Genomic DNA, 27,487 nt, shown 5'->3' with positions numbered 1-27,487 from the left:
CTGAGTAAATTTGTAACACGTAAGCAGATCAGCACTCAGTCACACCGCAGGGACCTTTCTGCTGATCTGATCTCCATAGCGTTCTCGTTCTCGGTTGCTCTCTCTCTCTCTCTCTCTCTTCCCCTCTACCCCTAAGACACCAGTCTCTCTTTGAGTTCCCTCCCCTGTGAAGGAAGTGAGCTGGGGCAGTGAGGACTCACTTTATTGGTTTCTCTCTCAGGAATCATTCTGGGGCTGTTGTCCGATGTCTAGAAACTGTTGTTTCATGTATTTTGTCCAGTTTTGAAGACAGAAGATCAATCAAGTCCTGCGATGGCCCAAAACATGTAAAAACTTAATCTCCATTCATTTATCAAATATTTCCTGAATGCCTACTGTGTACAAGGAACGATGCAGGGTGACGGGGGTACCCTGTTGAACTGAAAGAGATACAGCTCACACCCTCATAATCACCACAGACCAGCAGGAAGAAGCAGTGATAATTGAGTAATAATTCAAGTAAATATGCAATGCTAACCATGACAGATGACAGGAGAGAAAGCAGAGTGCTATGGACTCATATAACAAGGGAGAGCGAATTTTGTCTGTCATTTAGAAAAGTTTCCCAAGATAATGAACACTTTAACTAAAGATAAGGAATTATAAAGGTATGCTAACTTTCTAGTAAAGGAAAATAAGATTAAAAGATGATTATCTCATAAAAAAAAAAGACTTAGGAAATAAGATTTGGTACCCGTGTTGTGGAGGGTAAGAAGACTACTAAGAAGAACAGCAATATGCAAAAGGCCTGTGGCAAGATTGGTCCATTAGAGATCAAGTCCAGCCCTTAGCTCTCCCAATGAAGACAAAAAGGTTTGGAGTTTGTGCCTCCTCCTTTCTGTGTTAGTGGCAAGGCAGGGGATGGAATCAGGACCCTATCTCCACACCCAGTGTTCTCTCCATTTCACTATGTTGCTAAGCAAATGTAGGGAACACTACATTTTATGTAATAACATTGTCGTTTTATGCTTCATGACATATTTTGGGCAATACATAGCTTTGTAATATACTTTCATTTAAAAATAATTATGGCCAAAATGTCATTCAAGATATACTTTTAATGGCCTATATTTTAATGTATTTACAAGAAATAGGCTGCAAAGTGTAAATGAATAAGAGAGCATAGGGCAGAAAACATGAACATTTACATATTCAGCCACTGAAGCAGCATCATAATGGCCCCAGGCTGTCACACAGCTTCCTAAGCAGCTGAATCACACTCAGGCATGAGTGTGAGTTCCTAGTGCTTTCAGACATTCTGGGAAATGCATCCACTGCCCCATTCCAAGCTTAATTGGCATAATAAATGTCAATTTAAAATCCTTTAAGATTCCCAATGACAAAACTCAAGTGAAACTATGTGTAGACTTGCACAGGACTGCCCCACATGACATCTCTCCTACTAGAGACATAGTGTATTTCCATCTACTGTGGGTACCATATCCACTAACATGGAAACACAGCCCAATTGCACTTGCGTAGAATAGGAAGTTATTCTTCCAGCTATCACAGACACATCTCTCTTAGATGGCTTATAAATGATTATACGTTTTATAGGTGAACAGATGTCCATTTCTTGTCAACAAACATAGAGAGAGCACCAGCTATGTTCCAGGACTGGGATTCAGTAGTAAGAAAGACAGGGGCCCCTTCCATCCTTGTGGAGAGGTCCTGCAAGATGCCACCAGGAATTCCTTTCCATCCCTACTTCTGTCTGGCATGACTCCTTTCTTTATTCTTTAACTTTTACTTACAAAGCTTAAAAGACAATTACTCATTCAGTGTAAATGTGAAACAGGGTCTCTGTTAACTTCTGAACTTGGCAAAAATATTTTTTATGTCCTATGTAGAGGTTATTAATTTAGGCATCAAAAAATTCCATTTTCATTTAAGTAGCCCAAGCTGCCAAGTGTTTGATGTCATCCTCCTGTTCTTCTGTCCTCCTAGAAGAGGCTGAAACATAAAATGTATAAAAATTAGTAATTGGTGACATAAAAAACAGGTGTGCATTATGTCTACAAAGGTGTATAAGGGGAGACCCCCCAAAAATGGAATTACCTTCTGAAGGGTGGGCCCCTTGTAGTACAGGCTTCCCCCACTACGTGAGTATTCTAGGAACCCATCTGTATCAGTGTGCCAGCTTGTTGGGAACCATCCTGCTCGGTTTCAGGAGCTGTAAATTCACCAACAGGTGAAAAGGCCCCACGGCTAGGGGACCTTGGGACCATAAGTCACTAAGGAGACAAAACTTATCCTCCCAGCAGAAGGGCAGCCTCTGCCCCCTTTACTTCACCCTGCTTGGCCCCTAGAGGATGGCTGGATAATCAATGACAGGAATCTTACCTGTCTAAGACAGGCTAAGACAGCCTAAGACAGGCATAGTCAAGAAGGGACCATCAGGGAAGGACTTTGGGGACTGTGGAGGAGGGACAAAGACCCTCACCCCTCAGCTTTATCATAGTCTGAGTCCTCATTCTATCTGTTAAAAGTCTCCTAATCTCTTGGCTGCCTTGCTTCCCCTGCCTGATTCAAGCCTGAAGCAATGCGCAGGGAGGTACAGCCCGATGGTGGTTCCTGGTAGCGGGCAATCAGGCCTAAGAAAGAATGCATAAAGTCCTGTGAAACCTACTTTGCTACAAATGTCTTCAGTTTAAATGTTAAGGGTCCAGGCACAAAGTAAGTTTGTTTCCCAAGGTCTTACAGCCAATTGGCATCACCTTGTCTACCAGACCCTGACTCAAAAGGACCCCCATCACCCCAGAAATATTATCTGTAAACCACACCTCCTTTCTTTGATATGCATCCCTTTGCAAGCTAAACTCAATGAAAGCCCATTGAAAGGGAGGTTCAAGACCTTTCTCCTCTCTGGTCAGCCTTTCCTCCCCAAGCAGATCATGTCTTGGTAGACTTATTCTCATCCACAGCAGCCGGGGGAGATCTGTGGGACAGACCCCCCCCCCCCACCAGCTGGCATTTTGTGAGAGGTTGTGTTCAGCTTTAGTTAATTTTTTTAAGACTCTGTTAATGTTTTTGCCCATTTCACGGTGGGTGATTTATAAGCACACCTGCCCACACTGCAATGAGTGTTCAGCAGTTTTTGACCAAAAACAGCATGACCCCTGTGCCCCACCCTCTTTATTCACTCAATTTCACCTCCAGTGACTTTTTTTGCTTTCCCAGATGAAAAAAGTCCTCAAAGGTAAATGTTTTGCCAATATAAAAGAGGTGAAATGAAAAAATGGCAGATACACTAAAAGGCATCAAAATTGACAATTTCAAAAACTGTTTTGAGCACTGGAAAAATGTCTCACTGGGTATATCACATCAAATGAAGAGTACTTTGAAGGTGATTGAAGTTTCAACGTGTAAGAATAAAAACACAATTTTTATAAATAAATTCCAATTTGGGGGTCCACCCTTACATATTTATGGAATTAAAAAAGTGCTCACAGAGATATGGATCAGGCTATTATTGTAGGCAACCATGTGACCACAGGTAGGGAAGGTGGGGACATACCTGCTTGGGACCTCTGTGCACTGGATAATGTGCCCCTCATTCTACCTGGCATTCTGTCTGGCTGTGCTGGGAGGGAAGAGGAAGGCACATGTGGGAGTCGAATACTTGTCATCTTCTTATTTAATTCTTTCTGCTCCAACTCTTCCAGTTCTGCCATCAACTCATCCTGATCACAGAAGAAAGAATTATAGAGTTAGTGTTTCAAGCAGTAGGTTTCCTCAAACACAATAACAAGAACATCTGCTACCCAATTGATATGTGGGAACCCAGTCAAATGGAATATTTATGTTGAGACTAGGTTTTTTGCAACACTGAGCAATTATTAAAAATGAATATTTGGGGTTGTACAAATTTGTCATAGCTAATGTTATAAATACTTCAGTAAACAGTTATTCAAATAATTTGTGCTAGCTGAGTAGAAAACTTCCACAGTTTCCAGGAAATTTATACCTTGCCCATCCTTTTTCCAATGCATCTTTTCTTCTCTACTGTTACAAATTAAGAAGCTGTGAAACCTTAACTGGAGGTTATATTTTCACTTGGGTTAATGTTATTAAAAATAAGTGACAGGTATAGCAAAATTTTTAATGTACAGAAAGTAAAAAGAATCAAAGATACTACGATTCCTTTGTTCAATTACCCAAGCCAATATGTGTTTGGGTTAAGTAAAGTTCAACCCAAGGTAGGTACACTGTATTCCTGTCTTATAGCAACAATCTCAGAGGGTCTGGTTTAACCCCAAGCTACTCTCTATCCCAAGAACCTCAGAGACACAAGACTAGTTGGAGACTTTAAGAGTGTAAGTCATCTTATGACAGGTAGGTGATGACTTGTGGTAGTCCAGATCAACCTGGCTACCATGTGTCCTCAGGTAGAGTTCAACCACCAATAGAGGCCCAGAGTCTAAACTAAATCTGTCATCATTAGAATTTTGAAGTTGTCCCCATTACAAATTACCTAAGACACTCTTATATTTATTTAAGGAAAGTCTTCATCTATTCATTCATGATTAAACAAACTGATTGAGAGCTTACTCCTGGCTAAGTACTGAACTCAACCCAGGGAAGCAAAGTTCATCCAACAGTCCCTACCTGAAAGGAGCTTATTACTGAATGTAGGAGAAAGGCACATAAATAAATATTTATCCTAAGATAGACTGAATGATTGACCACTGTTCTATCTACTTCATGAAAAGGGGAAAAATCATGGAAATGCACATGAAATGGTATGGTCAATGTACTTGTGTGCTCTACGGTTGTCCACAGGCTATCTAAATGAAGTGCCTGCAGAATGAATACTCTGATGTTTTATTTCTGCTCACAAAAAAATCAGGAACAAATGCAGCAAATTTAGTAATAGCAGAACACACTATGCTACACTGAGTGTGCACCCATTATTACTTAGTGTGCAGTAGTGATCAACAGCACCAAAAAGATATTGATATTTTCTTTAGCAAATAGGATGACAGAATAATCCTCTCCTCCCTTATTTTCAGACTCTAGGTACCAACCACTTATTTATTCAGTGAGAAAAGGATTTTAGAATTTAAGAAACTTTAGAGATAATCTAATGAGCCAGTAACTTTCATTTTATATATGAGAAAATGAAGGGTCGGAGAAATAAAGGGACTTACACAAAATTTAATAATGAATGTCAGACTCCAAATGCCATAAGCCTGGAGCCCTATGGTGCCTGGTAGTCTAACTAGGGTGGGCAAACTGTCCCTAAAAAGCCATACAGTACTAATTTAGGTTTTATAGGCCACATATGGTCTCTGTCACATTCTTCTCTAATGCTATTGTTACTGGTGGTGTTGTACTCCTTTAAGTCTGTAAAAACCATCCTGGACAGGTCATACAAAAAGAAGCCATGGGAAGGATGTGGCCTGAATGCTGAGCTATACCATTTTTTAAAGTTCTTGACACCCAATTCTCATTTTCTAGGGTTTTGTGGAACCATATCTTTCTCATTAGAAGTTTTATTTTTAATACCAGGTAGGTATAGGAAGTCAGAGTCTTCGCCATGCTACCCTGAGAACTTGAAACACTTCTAAATGTTATGAGTATGTATGCTTTGAGTATCTGTATGAGTGTGTGTTCTTTGAATGGAACAATTGAAATTCACAGCCCAGATACCATTCTAAAGAGAGTCTGTCTTATTGGACTGATGAAACCAAATGGAATGTGTGTGTTAATAATGCCCATCCACATTTATTTTGTTTTATAGCCTGAGTAGTGAACGGAGACAGCCTAACCTCTAATTTAACGACCATGGAGCATGATAGTCTGTTCCTTGCAGAGTGTCAGTCTGTTTTGTTTTGCACAGATGTTCAAGCACGTTATTCCTCCCGGTAATGGGTTCTTTAGGCTTCCACCATTTAAAGTCACTAACTTTACATAATCACAGACTGCTTTTTCTGAATAGCTAGAAGTTTAATTAGGAGGCTGTTTGCCAAACCATATTAATCTTTCCTTTAAATCAGAGCTACCAACACTTCATTCCCCTCTTAAGTATGTTTCTAGCAAGTGTCATTTACTTTTTTATGGTACTTGAGGAAATGCTGAGGAGCCTTCTCTGCTGTTGACATGGGAAGCTGTCCTTTTTAGCAGCCGTAACACTCCATTCTACATACCACGTTACCCACCTCATCAAAGTCATCGCCAAATCCAACCCGCTGAGAAAATGCTTCTGAGATTTCTTGGGCAAAATCCTGTTGCTCTGTGACCTCTTGCATCAAATCATCTATTTTATTCAGATCCCTGGGAAATATTTTGTTAAAATATTTTAGAATTTTACTTTAAAATTATGAATTTAGATATACTCCCATATGAAAGAATGAGTCAATTTAATATAAACTCTTAGTTATTTCCATAGGATAACAAAAATTCCTGATGATAATATTCATTAACTTTAAAAGTAATTTACATTTTAGAAAAAGGATAATCCTGTACAGGCAACTATCCACTAAATATTAAACAAATGCTACATTTGGGAGTCACTAAAGAGCAAATTATCTTATAATTTACAATATTTATAGGCTTCTTTTGAAATTCTGTCTGTCAGGGCATATGGAAAATTTAAATAAATACATGCTACTATGTATCACTCTGCAGGGAATGGTGCTATGGATGCCTGAGGACCACGGTGGCTAAGATATAAGCCAGGGCAGCTTTCCACAGCTGCCACCTGACAGCAGCCTTTCATAGAAGCTGAGTTCTGGAGCAAGAGGGCAATTTTCCAGAATGACTAGTTGCTCTAAGATCCTCACTCCCTTAGGGCCATCCCAGGTCTGCTACTGTCCTTGGAGATGACAGGTGAGGGCAGGATTAGGCCTAGGAAGCTCTCAGAAGAATCAGCAATGTCAGCACAGGAATCTGGACAGTTGCTCCAAAGGCATTTTCTAGCACCTGAGTGGCCCTTCACCATTAGCCTCAGCTGCCAGGGTCTGAATGACTGGATCTGAATCATCCTGTCTCTGAATCATCTCTCCAGCTCTGAAACTAGGCTAAACTGATTGTATACCAGAAAAGTGACAAGTTTCCTCTTTATTAGGCAACTTAAACACAGAAATTTTGAATAAGTCTTATAGAAAGTTTCTATACGTGGAAAAATCTGAGTACTTTGACATATTTTCATATAGTAATGAAAAAGAACACTTTTTACCATTCTCTCACCACCCCAATTCTCATATTTAAAACAAATATATAAGGAATTTATTTTTTAAAGGAGTATAGGAAAGGCGAAGTTAAAGTTTGGGTCTGCGGGTGACTTTTTCTCAAAAGGAGCACCACGAGATGATGTTGATAAACCACCTGTGATTTTGTGGTACATGTTAGCACCAGTTTATAACAATGACAGAGGATTTTGACTCTGAGAGTGAATGTAATGATGTTTCCAAAGCTGTCAAAATGATGGTGGATTGTCAACCAATTATCAAGGCAGAAAATGTTAGCAGAGAGGTCTTCAGTGAGCCTCCCTCAGGCCCACCCCCTCCCACCCAAGGAAACGCCTCTGCACAGCTCAGGTGCTCCCTGTCTTACGCATGGTGCCTCTGACTTCGGGTCCCAGGCACTGACTTCCCAGTGTGAACGTAAAGCAAATTGTCATCAGCTCCACTAACACTATGAATATGGATTATTGGTTGCTTACTTTGTACCATGAACTAAGTATGTTATATCTGGATCTTATTGAATCTCACAATAACCAGAAATACTCTTATTACCTCCAATTTATAGACAAAGATTCTGAATACAGGTGAGGTGATTTGCCTAAGGACAGTCAACAGTGGAACTGAGATGATAACCTAGAATATCTGACCCACAAATCCATGCCCATAACTATTATTATTCTACATTAATGGTTCTCATGCATTGGTTAGTATAGGAATCACCTGCGGAACTTGGTTAAAAACAGAAAGGCCCAGTCCTTGCCCTTGTTCAGAATCTGCGTTCTCCTTTGTAGCTTGCCAGGTAATTTTGAATTCCATCAAAGTTGGGCAACCACTCTTCTATAGTCTAATACACACACAGATACTGACGTTTAAGCCTTTTTAAAATTATGTAATGAAAAGTTATAGATGGAGTATCAGAAAATTAATTATGAGGTTACTGGTAAATCTAAAGAGCAAAATGAATGGCCTTCATGTTTGCATGTTTTTTTGTTTTATTTTTCTGCCACTATCACTTCTAATCTTTCTCTGAGGGACCATTCCATTCTAACATATCAAAGAGCCTCAAAAGGATAAGACCATTCCTGCTGAAATCATCATACAGCTCTTCCAACTGAGAGGGCACTTATGACTCAGAGGGAAGGAAGGTCACTCACATGTTTTCATGAACTGCTCTCATCGCCTTGGCCGCCAAGCCCATGTTCCTCAGCACCTCAGCATTGGTGTGTGAGTTCTCTAGGGCTTCTCTCTGGAACTCGATTGTGGACAGTGTGCCATCAATCTGAGTGAGCTGCTTCTCAAACCTCTTCTTTCTCTTCAGTGCCTGCAATGCAGCTAAATAAGGGAGAAGCCATGTTTATAAGGAGAGATCCCAGTCACATACTCGAGAGACATTCGTTCGGCACCAACCAGGGACTACGGGCATTGCTGGCACCTACAGACAAAGAGGAGACCAGATGAAGCAGAGGAACTCCAGGGTGAGAGCTGGACCTTAAGTGCTTGCACCAAATGCCACACCCTCAAACATTTTCAATGGTACTCTTTTCTTCCAAAGTTCTGACGAATGTCAAAGGAAAAGTACATTTCCACATTCCATAACATATATCACAGAAACTGGATTTTTAAAAAATAGGTATAAAATATGAATAAAAATGTAATAAGATAAACCTTTAGAGGAAAAAAGAACTTTAATGACTGTTTATTCTACCCCTGCTTCCTCATTTCAAAGACAAGTTAATCAAGACCTGGAGAAATTACAGGACTTGTTTGAAGGTAAACAGTGAGTGGCTGTCCGAAACCCAGGATGCCGAGCTGCACGTCTTGGTCTGAAAGGATTATGAGACAGCCAGTTACATCTTTCCCTAAGTGCCCAGGAAAGCAAGGCTGCTAGAGTCATAGGCAAGGATTAGATGGTGAGAGAAAAGAGTGTTGCCCTCAGAGAAATTATATCTAAATTCCCAGCCATTAGCACTTTAACAAAATAACCTTATCAGCTTCTCTCAGAAATCACAAAACTAACAGAGTTCTTTTGACTATGGCACCTTGGAAGGAACCCAAAAACAGGCACAAAAATGTGAGTTGTGATAAGGCTTTTAGGGAGAGTGCAGCAGAAGAAAGTTACTATGAAGATAATTAAATGGAATTGGCAAAAGAATTCAAATAGGTTAATGGTTTCCGAGTGAAACGTGGAAGTTATTGCAACAGATTTCTGAGAGGAGGTTCTTTTCTAACTCAGTACTGGTCAATTTTTTCTTCTAATTTCAACATGTTTGGTTTATTTCAGTGCTTTTTGTTTGATGCACAGAAACTCATAGTCATTATACTTTCTTATTCAGTTTTATTGGTGAAAAATATGAAATATTACTCTCTGTCCCATTAATCCTTTCTACCTTAAATTCCATTTTGTTTTATATTTAAATTAACATTTTTGCTTTCCTTTTGTTACAATTTGCCTATAATAACTTTTTGGGGACCTCTGTTTCAAGAGTATTTTATATTTGCTCTTTTTTGATAAACTTATTATGATAGCATACAGCTGGATATTTGTGTGATTATTCTTAACCCAGTCAGATAGTCTCTATTTTTTAATGTAAGATTTTAAATTATTCTTCTTTATTGTGATAATTGATGTTATATAATATGATTTTTCTGTCATCCTTTTGTGTTTTCTTTTATATATATATACACACACACACACATATGTACAGTTTTTTTGTCTTTATGTAGATTGAGCAAATATTCCTTGTATATGTTCCCCCTTTAATTTGTTGGACAGTTATATATACAAAATTTATTTTCCTGATGAATACCCTCGTGTTTAAATATACACATATAATGAAACTTAACTTTCTATCCATGTTGAAAATTAATTAGTATCTTAATTTATTGTTCCCAAAAAGATTCCTTTTCCACACCAAACCTTCAATGTTTAATTAAAGTAATCTGCAATTGTATTAGTTCCAGATGATTACTAGTTATTTTTTATTATCTTTTTAATTCTTAAGGAAACTTTTCTTAGCAATTGCATTAAACTTAATGGACATGATTTCAACAGTTATTTGCACTTAACTCTAGTGTTTGCTTACTTATTTTCTTACTATTGCTTTCGTAACCCAATCATCCTTTCTTGGATTTTTTTTTTTACCAAAATAAATCTTGAATTTTTTTCAGAAAAGTAACATAAATATAAAGTCCCTAAACAGGCCTGAAAATGTCTATATTTTCTTTCAAACTTGAATGATAGTTAACTTGAATGATAGTTGGCATTTTTACAGAATTCTAGATTCAGAATATTTTTTGAATTTTAACACTATTCGATTGTCATTGGGTAGCCAATATTTCAAAAGTTTCATAATAATACTCTTCTCATCCCCTTGTAGATAATGTGCTTGCTTGTTTCATCTCTGGAAATGTTTAAGGTCTTTTTTTTACCTTGGAATTAGGACATTTTATGAGTATAGGTTTAGGCATATGATTTTTTTTTTCTTTTCTTGAGTAAATATTCATCATGTATTTTTATCCTCAAGAGTCAAATCTTCCTTCATCTTATGGAAATTGTATTCTTTAGTTTTTTGTTACTTCTTTCCCCTCCATTATTTCTGTATACTTTCTTACGAAATCCCTACTCATTTTTATACTGTTATGTATACTGTGACCCTGCCCAAACCATTCTATTTTCTTTTCTTTGAAATCTCTGTACAATGAATGTTGGATTCCTTGGGTTTATCCCTGAGTCCATTAATGTATCTATCTGTCTTTTTGTTCTATGTTCTTGAAGAACTCCTTAACTTTATATTCCAGATCACTAACTAGTCTTCATCTCTATTTATTCTTTCTTTATCCTACTTCTTTTTAACTATATTTTTAATTTCGAAGAACTTTTTCTTCTATCTGTTCGTCTATATGATAACCATTTTTGTATTATAAGGCAATAACCTCTGGAACCTCCCTGAAGATACTAATATAAGTTATGTTTTCAATACATGTTTTATTTTTATTTCTTACATTATCTCTTTTGCTTGAATATTTTGATGCTTCTCTATCACATAATTAACTTCCCTCAAAATTCTTCTGATCTTGTATTACAGGTTTATATGTATAAACAAAGGACTAGAATAGTTCATATGAGTAGGTGTGCCTCTTGTAATTACCTAGGTGTGTTCCCCAGGGGGCCTGTCTGTTGAAAGTGAAGGCTGCCCACAGCTCTGGAGAAGCGAGTGCATCATGTCAGAGGCAGGCTGCCTGCCTGTATTGGGCAGGGAATTAGACAGGCTCCTACGGTGCCAAAGAAAGGTCGTGATTTGGGTAATGAACGCTTTTCTGAGTGATATTTTCCTTCCCCATCCCTCCCTGCCTTGTGGACTGTAGAGGCTCTGTTCTGCTTCTCTTTCCAGATGCAACACCACAATTTAAGTTCTTGCTGAACTTAAAACAGCACTTACACTTTATTTGTAGAACAGCTCCCTTTGTTTAATAATCTCTCCTTTAGGAAAGAACGAAAACGATCTTTTTAAAGTTATCTGTCATAATGGCCTTCCTATAACCTCACTCTGCAGACAGGCTCATTACATTAATGACTGGAGTTGTGTGAGGGTGAATGGCCAATGAGCCTCCTGCCACCCTATGCTAACACCCTGCCTATGGACGTGTAGCTACTGCTGCATTTATCCAACTGTATTATAATTATTTGTAAAACCTATTCCACTCCTCTTCCCCTACACTAATTATAAGCCTTTGGGTGCAAGATTCTTTTCCCCCATTTCCCGTCCCTAGCACATGGCCAACAAGATACACAACAAAAATCAGCAATGACTGAGTCTTGGCTGTATGCCAAGCTGACGTGCTTTATGTCATCAATTCTCACAGACTCTAGGAGTAGACATTATTATTGACCTGTTTTACAGAGAATGAAATGCATGAACATTAAATGGATAAAGCTGGTAACTTCATGCACATAGTATAATGACAACATGGTTTAATAGAAAAATTATGGCCTTGAGGGACAGAGTGTTGATCCTTCTCCCCTGACTTGGTAGGTATATGTTCTTGGCTAGGTCCTTTCAATTCTTTAAGCTTCAGTTTGCTGTTCTGGAAATGGGGATGTAATCCCCATAAGGCTGGATGATTTTTAATAATTAATGATAATTTACAGAAAATACTTTATATAGTCCCTATGCATGATAGAGTCATAGCAACTAGATATTATTATTAATAATAGTGATTTATATAAGTCATTAATGAAATTGTGTATCTTATTTCTGAGGCCACTGAACAATAATTTACCACTTATTTCACCACAACTTATCCTAAAAGGAATAGAATTTTACAAATCAGTTCCACATTTCGGTAGGTGCAAAACATAATGCTCTTCAGCAAAGTGTCCTAAGAAGCTATACTCTAAATATGCATCTCCACCCACCACCATACCTGGGAGTGGAATGTCTGAAGTAGGTCTCCTCCCAATCTTGTCAGGCTGGTTTAGTGGCTACACTGATTTGGACCCAAAAGCACCTTCTTTTCTTTTTTTCTTTTGAGAAACGTGTTAAGTTCTCCACTAAAATGTATGCTATGTTTTCTAATAAGAACTAATTTTAGATTATGTTCTCAAAATCAAGAAACACAATTTGATATAAAAGACGAGGCTTTGGTGTCACCAAATCCACATTTCAATCCTGCCTCTACCAATTAATAACTATACATAAAACCTTGGTGTGTGACCTTCACTCTTCTTAAGTAATGTTCTCCCATTTGAATGATAACAACAAAGCAACAATCATGTACAGAAAATTACAACAGAACACTGTACTCTGAATTTCAAATTCAGGTTCCATCTATTCATAGTTCTATGGCCTTCTGTAAGTCATTTATTGGAAAGTGGAGATATAAGTCACTCAGTTGTAGGAGATGAAATGAAATAACATGTAAAGTATTCAGTGCAGTGCTTGGCACATAGTGAGTAATTACTTAATATTAGGGATGTTGTGATTACCCTCATGTCCTTCGCAGGGTTGTCAGAGCTCTATGGTTGGAGCCCTCCTCTACAATACCCAAACTTATAAATGTTGGTCATTAATAATAATCAAATCTGGTTTGAACACATAAATGCCTATGTTAATGTATGGTTTTTCTTCTTCAAAATGTTTTTGCTGAAATTAGAACATTCACCCAGAATTGAGATCTCAAATTACAATACAATTACCACACCACAAACTATAGACTGGCCTACCCCGAAGTCCTCAATTCAGAGGGTGCCTGGCAGGTAATGAGGGCCAGGGAATTTAAGAGAGATTAAGGGAATGGCCATCTGTGTCTGCTCAGCTGTGAAGAGGAAGAGATAGAGGAACATTTCTCTCCTACAACAATAGAAGATGCTGCCACTGTGACAATAAATGGTAGTGACACAGGCCCTGTATCAGGGATTATGGAAGACAGGAAAAATGGAAGTCTGGTGACTGCAGCTCATGGAGGCAACACACTCAGCTCCAGATCATGGCTTTCACCAGTCTAGGAAGCAAGAAATCTGGATTTGCATGCAAAATCCTCATATTTAAAAGCTGGCTTACAATTTTCAAAAAAAACCTGTGTGAGCAAAACCGATGATTCCTGCATGACTGGGTCTGGCCCCAGGACACCTGACCCATCTTTCGACATCCGACAGGCACAGTAAGCTTTCTCACATACACTAAAACAAGAGGTTTTTTGTTCCAAAGAGCCAAGTGTCTGGGAGCAGACTCCCTGTGAGCTGCTTCTCACATGAAATGATGATGCCACAGGCCAACCATGAGTTGGACAGGCTCTGACTTTGTTTTTTAATAAACAATTGGGAAAGTAACAGCCATACTTTTTCAAAGACATGCAACAAATGCTGCAAATCAAGCATTGCTTGTGATTTGGCAAAAAAGGTCGTGTTTAGAGCCATGCCACTTAACCTGGGAGAAGCTGTAATTTAATCTTCCAAGCTCCTGTTGAAAGCACCTGCTGAAACCTGGATAACATTCTCCCTGAAACAGAGGAATTTACTGTGTTCCTTTGTGGTGGAGAAACAGCCAGGGGTGGAGATTTTGTCTCCTTGCCTAACAGTGACACGGCCCTTCAGCAATGGAGTCACAGAACAATGTCCCCGTGTCCTGCTGCTGGGGGAGCCATGAAGAACCCTCACTCTAGTCCCCTCAACTGGGACTGAAATTTAAAAATTACTCCTTTGACAAAATCCAACCAGCCCGATGCAACTCTACTATGCTGCCAGAGGAAGGCTTCAGTCACCTATGAAAAACAACAAAATAGCAGAAAAGAGTGGCAGTTTCATTGCTCATATAATGAGTACGGCACCTTGGTTTTGAAGGTCAACCTGTTGCTCTTTACACATTCAGGGTGTATTCATGTGTGGATTGTTAATCTATTCATTAGAGAAAAGAAAGAACCTTTTAGGAAACATCATATTCATGAATGCAGACAATCATGGTTGCGAAATCTGAGACTGTGCTGTAACAGCTCTCCCTTCTCCTGGAAAGGGATGCTCTCTACAGGACTAAGAGGTGAGGCTTGGAAGAGCAATCCCAGAGCATGTTTGAGATACAGACATCACACATAATGGGTTACATTGTCTTTTGCTCTTACTGGGAAGTCTCACAATCATGTTGTTTTACATAAGAAACTTTAATGTAAGTCCCGTTCTTACAAACAAATCACTTAATTAAGCAATACTTTCTGTTTATGGTAGTTCGTTTTAGTTCTCAAAAAACACAATCTGATAAGCATCATCACTAGCATTCCACAAATGGAGTAAAAAACAAAATGTTTCAGTTCAAAGTCATGAAACAAGTGGGGGGGGTGGGGAGCATACTAGAAAATTCTGACCTTATTTGGCCAGTGCTACCCCGTCATGAATCCCCTGGCCTTCATCACTTTTATAAACTATTCCTTATTCATTTGTCGTGGGACAAGGATGCCCTGAGGATCTTGCATGTGCCATGCACCAGGTGTGCCTCTGCAGGGACAAAGACAGAGGCTACAATCTCAGAGGAAATGGGCATTCAGCCTCATTCATCATCCAATGAGCATTTACTAAGCACATAAGTAAACCTAGTTTACTTATGATAAACTAGGTGTACTTATGATAAATTACTTATGATTATGATTTACTTATGGTAAATCATCACCTAGTATGATTCAGGAACTGTGTCCAGGGACTAACACACATAAGTCACATCCTTCACCTTAAGTAGAGGAGGCAGAGAAGCACAACCGTCTCAGTGGATACACAAAGGAATGTGTAAGCTCACTCTGGAGAGTGAGGGGAGGCTCCATAGAGGGGGCCGCAACAAAGCAGGGGCCTGTCCACATATTTAGTCAAGCACTGCTCACTAGAGAACACGTATGACAAAAGGCATTGCATAGAGGATTCTTTCCAGTCTCAACCCTTTCCCCACCCTCCCTACTGAACCATGCCAAGTTTCTGGCAGAGATCCAGTAGGAATCAGAGACTGTAAACCTCAGAATTGAGCTGGTTCCTGCAGCTTGCCAGCTCTGTATTGTCAGAGCTCTCATCAATATTAAATGTCACAGAAAGGGAAATTGCAAGCTAAAGGAAGACACAGCAATGATGTATGATTAGACAGAGACAGAGCAGATGCCTGGGAGAATGGTGACAGATTGAGATTGCAGAGCGTGAATGAGGGCCATTATTAGGAAAGGGCATTTGGAATACAACTATTGATATAAGCAAGCTGGTAACATGGATCTGGATTCTGTGGGGGGGGGTGTAGAAAAATGGTGCTTACTAATATTATAAAGTATGAAAGATTAGAAGGAGAATGATCAGTGCCCTCTTTCATCTCCAGAAAGACAAATAGACAAAGGAAAGGTTATTTTCCAACAGAAACAATGCTCTCGTCCTCATTGGAGAGGAGGCAGTTCTTACGACCAGAACATCACACACAGATGATCATAGCAGGTGGATCACGGAGGGGAAGATCATGGCCTCACAGTGCTATCAGCCATGAGTCATCACAAAAGGAAGAAATGCTTATGTAGAAGACATTTGAAATAAACGCTGAAATTCTTACTTCTTATAAACAATTGCTTCCTCAGTCAGTTGCTGAACAAATAGAATTAACTTGTTACTGGAACAATATAGCAATGTATTCATTAAAATCTAAGTGATATTCTTTGTAAAAACCAAATAATGTTGGACACCAGGCAGAATAAATAACTACTTGAATGAGTTTTTTTACTGACTACTAACATTTTTGTAAACTCACAAATTGGTGACTCTGTAGGCCTGCTATTCCCTAGAATATAGGGGGAAAAGAGTATAAATACAAACCCAGCAATATTAAACAGAAAAATTCAGAAATAGTGATTTTGCTTAATTCTACAGAATAGATTAATGTACCTATTGATGTAATTTTATATCGTGTGTATGTTATATGTGTGTATATATGTATACATGTGTATTATGTATGTATGTTTGTATATGTGTGTGTTCTAGAATATGTTTTTATATTCCACTTGTAAAAAAGTATTTCCTGTTCTATGATGCAGTAACATTCACTACCTCTGTGCCTATGGCTTGTAGGAACTCCTGAGAACCAATGAACTATAAGTCTATGGCCCGTTTTGGCTCTCACTGTCTGTAACTGTATGTTCACCTTGAAATTGGTGATAAACTATAATATTCTTGAACTTCTCAAATATAAATTGGAGAACAATACCTAGTAAATCAAGAGAGTTTACACAAGTTTTCCAAACTGCTCACAAAATTATAGGGTCTTATACATGTGACCTTTAAAATATGTATACATCGATTTAACATAATCATAATCTTGCTTGCTGCAGTTTTTTAGAAATTTTGAGTTATAATACTATTTCTCCTCAGGCTCCAAAGCTATATTTACTCCCACTTTATAGGCATAAAATATATGGGAAGAATAGCTCATGTAAATAGCACTGAAAGTCCCACTGAAAAAGGCCTGTTGAACAATGTTCCTACTGCAGCAAATAAGATACACCCATTATGACTGGGGAGCATATAACCCAATGTGAAAAAACCAAAAGAGTCACTAGAAATTCATGTTAAAATAGAAAATAAATGCTGTAAGTGTTTGTCAAATATTGGTTGCATAATTTTGTTCCTCTACATTTATATGTAAGCCAAAGATAAATTTATAATTTTTATTTTATTTGTTAGATGGTTGATATTAAACTTTAATTTTTAAATAAAGAATTTAACTTCTAATGCAAGCTTTTCCGACTTTTAATAAAAAATAATCTAGACTTCTGCCAAGATGGAGGCGTAGGTGGAAACACTTTGCCTCCTCCCACAACCAAATCTAAAAATAACAAAGTTTTAACAACAATAAACGCAGCCAAGCCACAGAAAATTGAACAATACGGAGTCTGAAAATAGCGAACTGCTCAGCTAAACCTGAGGTGAGAGGGGCAGAGCCAGCAGCGGAGCGGGTTGGGCAAAAAAGATCCCCCGACCCAGGCAGCACAGCAGGCAGCGGAGGGTGCGGATCCCAGGTGCGGGGTAGCTATGGGTGGACACAGGAAATGCGTGGGGGCGGCAAGCTGACTGAGGTCACACATTTGCACGCAGATAAACCAGCGAAGAGACAAGCATTGAGACAGACCTTGCAGGCCCTGGAGCAGGGTGGCGGGCTTGCACATTTGCAAGCAGACGGACCAGGTGGGAGGGAGCGAAGAGGACCGCCATTGTCCCTCTCTGACCCCGCCCCCACATACAGCATCACAAACCAGCGCCCTGGGTGGCCCTGCCCTGATGAACATCTAAGGTGCCTCTCCTCAAACGTAACAGGCGCATACAGATCAAAACATGGCTCAAGAACAACTCAGAGCCCCAGAGCCCATAAATCTAAGCGAACAAGAAATTGCCAACCTATCAGAGGCACAATTCAAAACACTGGTGATCAGGATGCTCACAGAACTGGTTGATTTTAGCCACAAATTAGAGGAACATATGAAGGCTAAACTAATTGAAATGAAGGGAATTGCATAGGAAACCAATAGTGATGGAAAGGAAACTGGGACTCAAATCAAGGGAGTGAACCAGAAGGAAGGGAAAAATGACCAAACAGAAAAATATGAAGAAACAAAAATTCAAAAAAATGAGGAGAGGCTAAGGAACCTCCAGGACATCTTTAAACGCTCTAACATCCAATTATAGGGGTACCAGAAGGGGGAAAGGAACAGTCATGAGTGGAAACCTTATTTGAACAAATAATAAAGGAGAACTTCTCCATTCTGGCAAAGGCAATAGACTTGCAGGAAATCCAGGAAGCTCAGAGAAGTTGAACCCAAGAAGGAACACACCAAGGCACATCATCATTACAGTAGCCAAGATTAAAATAAAGGAGAGAATTCTAGAAGCAGCAAAAGATAAGGGGACAGTCACCTACAAAGGAGTTCCCATCGGACTGTTAGCAGATTTCTCAAAAGAGACCTTACAGGCAAGAAGGGGCTGGAAAGAGGTATTCCAAGTCATGAAATCCAAAGACCTACAACCAAGATTGCTCTATCCAGCAAAGCTTTCATTTAGAATGGAAGGACAGATAAAGTGCTTCTCAGATAAGATCAAATCCAAGGAGTTCATCATCACCAAGCCCTTATTATATGAAATGTTAAAGGGACTTATCTAAGAAAAAGAAGATAAAAAATATGAACAGTGAAAGGACTTCAAACTCACAGTTATTAACAACCACACCTAAAACAAAAGCAAACTAAGAGGACAGCTAGATCAGGAGTGGAAACATAGAAATGAAGATCTCATGGAGGGTTAGCAACAGGGGAGTGGGAGGAGGAGAAGGGGGGAGAAGGTACAGAGAATAAGTAGCATAGACAGTAGGTAGAAAATAGATAGGGGGGAGGGCAAGAATAGTAGGGAAAATATAGAATCTAAAGAAATTGTGACACATGGACATAAACAAAAGGGGGGAAATGGTAGGGGAGGAGTGTGGAGGGTGGAGGTAAATGAAGGGGGGAATAGAACAACTGTAATGGCATAATCAATAAAATATATTTTAAAAAAAAAGAAAATAATCTGCCTTGGCTGTTGTAGCTCATCGGATTGATCATGGGCCTGTGAACCAGAGGATCATGGTTCAATTCCCAGTCAGGGTATGTGCCAGGGTTGCAGGCCAGTTCCCAGCAGGGAGCGCATGAGAGGCAACTATACATTGATATTTCGCTCCCTCTCTCCTTCCTTTCCCCTCTAAAGATAAATAAATAAAATATTTTTTAAAAAGGAAGAAAATAATCAGCTTTTCCTTTTTTGTAATTTTAAAAACACCATTCTTGTTTGCTTGCTTTTGAGGGGCTTGCTTTACATTGATGGCAGCAATGACCGTGTTGGTCCTGGAGTCACTATGTTGCTAGATTGAGGAAAGGTTGATGTAGATGGCCCAGGGTGGATAGGTGTGGGCACTTCTGACTACCCCTCATCCCTTCCCTGAAAACACCCACAAGATAGAAATACCTGGGTAAAGGGCTTAGCTGTGAGCTGAAACAGCCATTGGTCCATGTTTAGGAGCTCCAAGTGCTTTAAAGCAGGACCATATAAAGTCTGCACTATGTCCCAAATATTTCCATAAGCAAAATAGCATCAATCAAGGAAACTTCTGTTCTTTGATTTGTGTAAATATTTCCTCAAATGTGGTGCTCTATTATCCAGCCTGGTAGAATTTACATGAAGAAGAAGAATAAATGAGTGTTCCCATATTTATAATAACTCCTTCAAATTCATAAAGGATAAAAGCAAAGTGGAAGGTTACATAACACAAGAAACAGTACCAATTACTGTTTTAGAAATAGCTAGAACACTTCAGCGAATTGTCAAAATTGGTGCCACAGACACTTGAAAAAAATGCTTCTAGAACAGAAATACTCTACCCTTTAGTTTCTGATGAAAAAAAAAAGAAGACAATATGAGTTCACAAACAATAAAAAATACCCAACTAATCTCATAGTCGTGTTTACTTTAGGTTCCTGGAAGCTGACTTAAGAAAAAATCATAGCCCACCACTGTCCTTTTAACCTCCTCACATCAAAATCAATCAGAAAGCTGTGAGTATCACAATTCTGAATCTTATTCCAAATCTCTTGAAATAGAATTTAAAAAATGACATGATGACAAGAACACACTATCAGTACATAAACCAGTATTTGTGAACCAGAGGTGTGTGAATGTGATCTTGTTTTAAGAAAATAATTCACAACTCAATTCAAAAGAGAAAAAGTTAGAAAATTAAGCTGATCTGGGGCTACAAATGCAGGTCAGTTGTATTCACCACTACATAAACAACTCATTCGGTGTTGATTTGTCAAACTGGTCATCACACCTTTGCTGAATCTTAGATTAAACACTACAGCTATCAGGCAGAGCTTGTCCTGGACTGAGGTCTCTAGTTTAACAGCTATAAAAAGGCTGCTGATTAAATTTGTGTCTGATTCAACTAAAAGCAACAGCTCATATATAAGACAATAAAATTAAGATTTTAGAAATCTAAATTTTAAGACAACTGAAAAAAGATGATATTTAATATAAATATATAAAATCTCAAATGCCAGCTTAATATATTGATTTAATAAAGGGGAGAAGGTCAATCTGGCTGGGAGTTTTAACTCTTTCCAAATCCAATGGAGAAAGGACATGATATGGCATCTGAAAAAGCATAAGCAAACAAGGCTGTTTAACAGAACAAAGAGATAACAGGGCCCTTGGACTGGTGGGTACCTAAGTGTGTGAGAGACAGTAAGTGCTAGGATTCTCTCCGGGGCTCCAAGGGGAGAGGGAGTTGGGAGGAAAGTGAGAAGTTTTAAATTACAGTGAAAGTGATAGGGCTCCTGGGCTGGTTCAAGTGTGTTGGGCCCCGCCCCGCCCCGCCCCACCATGGGGTGGGCGCTGGGGAAGCTCCTGAAGTTGGGGAGAAAATGGTGAAGGAGACTGAAGGAGGATTTTATTACCAGTGATCTGCATTTTCCAGAAGAGAGAACACCCAGACACAGATTGTTATTTCCCTAGGAATACAACCCACTCTCCTTGCAGGCTCCAGAGTACAGAGTATGGTATAAAGTGATCAGGTAACCAGAGCACACAGAACACTTCATTGTGATGCTTGGTTGTCATTTGAACCCTGGAGAATGCTGAGGTCCTTCATAAGGGTTGGGGATCACAGTACATGTGAACCTCCCTGAAGAAAACTAAATCAGACAGCTAAGGAAGACCCATCAGAAACTGGAAATGGTCCCTCGCTGATAAACAGAGACTGCAGAGATATTCTTCATCCAGGTATCCCAGAGAGGATGAAGGAGGGAGGAATGGGAGTGATAAGGGAAGAAAATATGTCAGGTCCTCACACTGTAGTGTGTGCACATCAGAACCAAGGAGCCATTTGCTCAAAATTCAGATTTATGGACCCTACACTTAACCGATTAAATCAGAATTTTAAGGGGGTACTTGTAACTGTACATTTTAACAGCCACATTCCAGGACGTCTGGTGCAGGTTACCTAAGGAGCACATTTTGAGAAACTCTTAAGAAAGGAGGTCACCATGTAAGGGATCTCTCCCAGGGGGACTTCTGTCTTCTGTGACCTGCAGTTGGTCTGTCTTATTACACCTCTGCCACACTTCTGCCCTCACAACACTGTGCAGAACTAGCTGACACACACATGGTTCTCTTCACACAGAAGTCCTCTGGTCCCCAGGTCTGAAATTGCAGAATTCAGCTCCATGATAATGGTAACAAAAAGCAATTCAAGAGGCCAGAGAAGTTCCAACATTGAGCTAAGCCAGCAGGACTGTGTACACACCAGCTCTGAGGACAACCACATATGAACCATGACTCTGAAAACAAATTTACCCCTCATCAAAAAACGCTCAGCCTGCAATGTAGCCTGTTACTCAAGACTCTTCCTTGGGGTCTCATTCACCAAAGAGACACCTGATGAAGAGATGAAGTAGCCTCAGCAACCAGGTTTTCACTGGAATCACATGCAATGATAGGGGTTTGGGCTAAATTTGCCTCTTGTCTGTCTCAATCTTTCTTCTCTAATAGACCAATAGCTTGAGACCCATAATTCCCCAGATTGGATACACGTTTTTCACATAATAACATTTGGATTTGTTGCTTTTCCTGGGACAAGCTAAGCAACAGGGCCAGGTGTAGTGTAAGGGAGAAAGAGGGTACCTAGGGTGGGAATTTAAGAAGCTTCCACCCTTAGGTCACACAAGTGTGTCCTAGGGGGTCTCTCTGGCTTTTCCCTGGACCCAGACGTGGCAAGTCCAGTTCAGTCTAGGAGAAGAAAGAAACTGAGAAAGCCAGTAAGGTGGATTGTGAGCTCGAGACTCAGAGAAGTGACTGCTGTCCTTAAATATGTAAAAAATCTTTATGTCACACAGATGGAAAAGATTTATTCCCTGGTACTCCAAAAGACACAATTTGGGCCAATAAGTGGAACTTACTAGGAAGCCAGTTTCAGCTTTAAACAAAAAGAGCTATCACTACAACATTAGCTGATATTTATAAAATACATAATTAAGGGCTTCACACAATAATGTCATTAATTCTTAAAATTCTGAGAATCAACTTTATCATCACCATTATACAGATAAGGAAACTGAGAATAAGACAGGACAAGAAAGTGGTCTAAAGTCACCCAGTTTCTAAATGGCAGGGCCTGGCTGGGCCTCTGGGCTGTCTGCTTTGACACCCCAGCTCTTAACTACAAGACTGAGTTACTTTCTATCAAATGTGAAAAAATTCGACCAGAACATTATATTTAAGCAAGGTCCCTATGACCATTTCTTGGTCATATATATATGTATTATATATACTGTATTTTTTGGACCATAAGACACACCTAGGTTTTAGAGGAGTAAAATAGGGGAAAATTTTTGAAGCAAAAAATGTGGTAAAATATTTAATAACATAAGTAACATAATATTTCACAAATGTAAATGTAAACACAACTCATCAGCAGCATTAACAACCATTATTCCTCCCAAATTTGGGGCAGGGCAGTGCATCTTACAGTCCGAAAAATACAGTATATAAAATCTTGATAAGGGAGGTTAGAACAGTGACCCCTAAGGTATTCCATCAATCCATTGTGGCGGGAGGGGACTACTGTGTGCCTTCAGCTCCTGAAGCCACCGGCCAGTGAAGCATACAAATATCATCAGTGCCCATGGAGCCATGATATGAAAAAGGGGAGGAGGAAGCAGTATAAGACTAAGATGACTTGTATCTCTGTCTCATTAACATTACTATGGATTCAGGATCCTAATCCTTAACCCAAGACACAAGGAAGAATAATCGCGTGCCCAAGCCACACCCCAGCCAATTATACCAGAATCTACAGGGCTGGGACCCTGTCATCAAGGGGACTTTAATATACAGAAAGAATTGAAAACTGTTCTAGATGACGGAGCTCAGCAGGAGTAGAAAAAATTTAAGTGTTATATAAAAAGATTGCTTTTCCACAAACAGATTACTAGCTATAGTGCAGGAAATCTACACAGTCTCTTAAAAAACTGCATTGAAGACATCTGACCTCTCCAAGTTTTTAACTAAATTATGTCTTGCTCCAAATGTTACTTTTTCAAATCAGCAGGGCCTTGAATATCACGGCTGCTGCAGTAATAGTTTGGTGATACACAGTGAGGGCCTTTCTGGTAGACTGGTAACTGCCAAGGAGGTTCGAAGTGGGAAGAATTAGCTGCCACTGCACAACCTTGCTACTTGCTTGAGTTATGGTGAAGGCAGTTCTCACACTAAGTTTTGCAGATATACTTATTAAACAAACACACACTGGCCAAGCAATCAAAATGCAGTTTGTCAAGCTGTTCCATGAGCTCAGTGAAGTCCCAACTCTATGTCTCTTTAGGTTCAATATACCGTGAATGAAAAGTTCACTGGAGACAGGGTGGTATTCCCTGGCACAGTGCTGTGCCCTGTGGGAGGTGCACTCGGTCAGAGACCCACCTGAACCAAGGACTTCCACTGAGTTGAAGTTGAGCCTCAGGTACCACCCTAATGCTGAATTAGTTACACACCCAGCACGTTTCTACCATCCATTCTTACGTGGGGAGCAGGAAAGGATTTTTAAACTACTTTAACCAGCCCATGTGTTTAGAATACCCACAACTTCATCAGTGAGACCCCATTTCACATTTATTATGCTAATTTGAGTTACTCATTTTACCAATAAAACCCATTTTTGACATACAGAATGCTGTCAAGACTTCTGTTGTTGTTGCCCTGACTGGTGTAGCTCAGTGGGTTGGGGTCATCCGACAAACCTAAAGGCCATTGGTTCGATTACAGGTCATGGCACATGCCTGGGTTTTGGGCCAGGTCCCCAGTTGGGGGTGTGCAAGAAGCAACCAATCACTCCCTTAAAATAAATAAATAAATAAATAAATAAATAAATAAATAAATAAATAAATATTTTAAAAAGACTTCTGTTGTTGTGGAGAAATAGATTGCTAAAGAATTTGTACAAGTCAGGAGTATGCTCCTTTCTGACACAGTACTAGCTGGCCACTCAACCAGTATTCTTGATATGTTAGCTGGCCAACCACCTCTAGAAGTAACTCTGCTTATTGTGTAAATTATAGCCATTCTTGTACTAACATTGAGTAACACGAGGTCCATTTAGTACCATGTATATTGGTCTTTACGATGTGCATGAAAATATTTCCTGGTGGCTGATGAAAGTCAGTAACTATGTGTATATGAAGTAGTTTATTTGGTGATAATGATGATTAACAATGTCTCCAAAGAATGGTCTAACTGAATTCTTTCCACAATTCAGATTATAGATGACCTCTTGCTAACCAGCCTCTCTCTAATCCCAAAGCCACCGTAGAACCAGGGTTGGGTTAACATCAGTGAAGTTTCCAAGGATAAATGACAGAAAGTAAATGGCTTTCTGACACCAACTGATAAATTGATCTTGATAGTGGCATTTGTATGTAACTTCTCTGATTTAAGGAAGGTAGGCTGATGTTCTTAGTTTTGTCTTTAATATTTTTGGTGTCTTTATAAAGTCTACTGGTATACACTTTAGTGCATTGCCAATTTTAAAGCATTTCTATATTTATTTTACATTTTTGTCTTCTGAAAGCAAATCTATATGTTTACCACTTACTAGAAGCAGGCATTCAATTTTTCAGATTTTTAAAACAACTATTTACTGAACTACGGCTGTAGATAAACCTTTAAAGACATCCAAATGGATGACAAAACAAAAAAGAAAAGAAAACCCTTGACAGACACTAAGCAAATGTCAGAATGTATATCAATTTGGAGAGGGAGACGGGGGAACAGAATAACTGATGACTTTTGGGCAAGCCACAGCAGCATAGTTTCTGTGCAGAAATTGCCAAAATATTTTCAGACATAAAGCAAAAATAGAAACCAGCACTTAACTCAAAAACAGACCATAATATGGTCAAAACTTATACACAGTAACAGAGAAAAATAAAACTTGACCTCCTTATTGCTGGTAATAAGTGGGTACAAATGTATCAGGAGCATTTTTATGGGAGCAACAAGGTTTCAAGGTCAACTCCAGGAGACATTATTCCTTTCCTGTGTTTAACAATGATGGCATCACTTGTGGGGAGCTCAATCTCCCAAGGGTCATTATGACTGAAGGGAGCATTCAAAATTTGGCAGTGAACAGAGTCCTGTATGGCCACTTCTATTTCTGAGTCTGCCATTGACCTCGGGTTACAAGAGCAAATCCCTTCAAATTGTCACTGGATTTTATATGTTGCACTGCTGCTGTTTTATTCTCTGTAGAGAGCTGTACACTGAAGAAACCAATTAACTCTGGCAAAGAATAAAGGGTTCGAGGTACAGTCGGAACACTAAGTTTCATTACTGGAACTCAAAGTTCCTCGAGGGTGGTAAAAAGCAGTGATAGGAACTTTAATAATTAATTCCCTGACTTTCTTTGTTTTTTTTTGTTGTTGTTACATTGTCTCACTCACCTGCACTCTGCCAACTAAAGTCTTCAACAGCTGAGGCACCAGAATATAGTAGAATGTACTTCACTGGCGATTTACATGCAAATTGAAATGTGTGATTCAGCACACAAACACACAGTAGAAAACCTAATATTTAGTGTTGAGGTCAGCAGGGCTGGACTGGGGTGAGGCCAGCCAGGAACAATATTTAAGGGGCCACCCAAAAATTCAATAATCAAGATCAATAATATTTTCATGCCATATATTTAAAACAAATGATTGGAAAAATCCATGTTGAACAAAACAGCACATTAAAAAAAGAATTTTAAATAAAGAATTGCTGTTCACTGCATATAAGAATCAAAAGAGGGAATAAAATCAGTAATACCGATCCTATCTTTATTTAAAATTTTGATATTTCGTTCATCGCGGAGTTTTTGCATTCCTTTTGAGTTTTTAAAATATTGCCTACTATTCCTCTTGAGCACCTCGCCCTCCGGGATCGTGCCTAGTTCGGCTCCCTGCAGTCCCAGCCCTGGGGGGTCAGTGTAAGTTCCTGGGAAAGCTGAGGGCGCACACCTGGCCGCCAGGACGGCAGGTGCTGTGGACCAGAAGTAGGCGGGTGGGAGCCCACGCCTGGGGCAGCCCGAACCTACCTCGCTTATTGTGCGTGCCGTGCTTCTTGGCCAGGATGAGTTCTCTCTGGATGCGGTTTTCCAGGTACTCCTGTTTCTTGCCTAGCATCTCCTCAGTCTCCCGAAGTCGGGCCAGGGCTTCCTGGGGGCTGGGAGCCGCTCGGCTCTTAGAAGAGCCTCCCCCTTTAAAGAACTTGCCCAACTTGCTCATGTCTGCGTGTCTGGGGGCCGCCTGAGGCCCAGGAGGCGAGATCGCAATCCTTCTCGGGTTCCGACCTCAAAGGCCGCGTTCCTGAGAATCAACAAGTGTTCGGGGCAGGTGACACACACTCCTGGGCATTTCCTGGCGCCAGGGCCCCGCCCTCGGCTCGACCAGGAGGGGAGGGCTCTTTGTAGTCGAACTTGGCCGCTGGCGCCACTGGCATGGGGAGCTCCGGGACGGCTCAGAAAAAGTGCAGAACTCCGGCAGGACTGTGGCAGAGTTGTGCAGCAGTTGTGCCTGTGTCTACGCCGGGGACGCACCACGGTGAAGGAGAGCAAAGCCATGTTCCAGGGCTCGTGCGCGGGTCCTGAAAGCAGGCGAGAGCGAGCGTGTGTGTGTGTGTGTGTGTGTGTGTGTGTGTGTGTGTGTGT

General features: G+C 39.8%; 1 protein-coding gene across 1 annotated transcript; it reads right to left on the bottom strand.

Annotated features, from left to right (window-relative positions):
• Positions 1-707: 707 nt before the first annotated feature.
• On the bottom strand, positions 708-27,217 carry CHMP4C (charged multivesicular body protein 4C). The gene is made up of 5 exons (XM_037141838.2): positions 26,876-27,217; positions 8,381-8,558; positions 6,201-6,315; positions 3,557-3,722; positions 708-1,992 (listed from the first exon to the last, which is right to left on the bottom strand). Exons 1-5 carry the CDS (start codon positions 27,063-27,065, stop codon positions 1,928-1,930), a joined length of 714 nt encoding a protein of 237 aa, XP_036997733.1. The 5' UTR covers positions 27,066-27,217; the 3' UTR covers positions 708-1,927.
• Positions 27,218-27,487: the final 270 nt, after the last annotated feature.

This window comes from Artibeus jamaicensis, unplaced genomic scaffold, assembly GCF_021234435.1.
Source record: "Artibeus jamaicensis isolate MK-2021 breed Jamaican fruit bat unplaced genomic scaffold, CSHL_Jam_final scaffold_916, whole genome shotgun sequence".
Lineage (NCBI taxonomy): Eukaryota > Metazoa > Chordata > Mammalia > Chiroptera > Phyllostomidae > Artibeus > Artibeus jamaicensis.
This window is presented reverse-complemented; position numbering and strand designations above follow the sequence as displayed.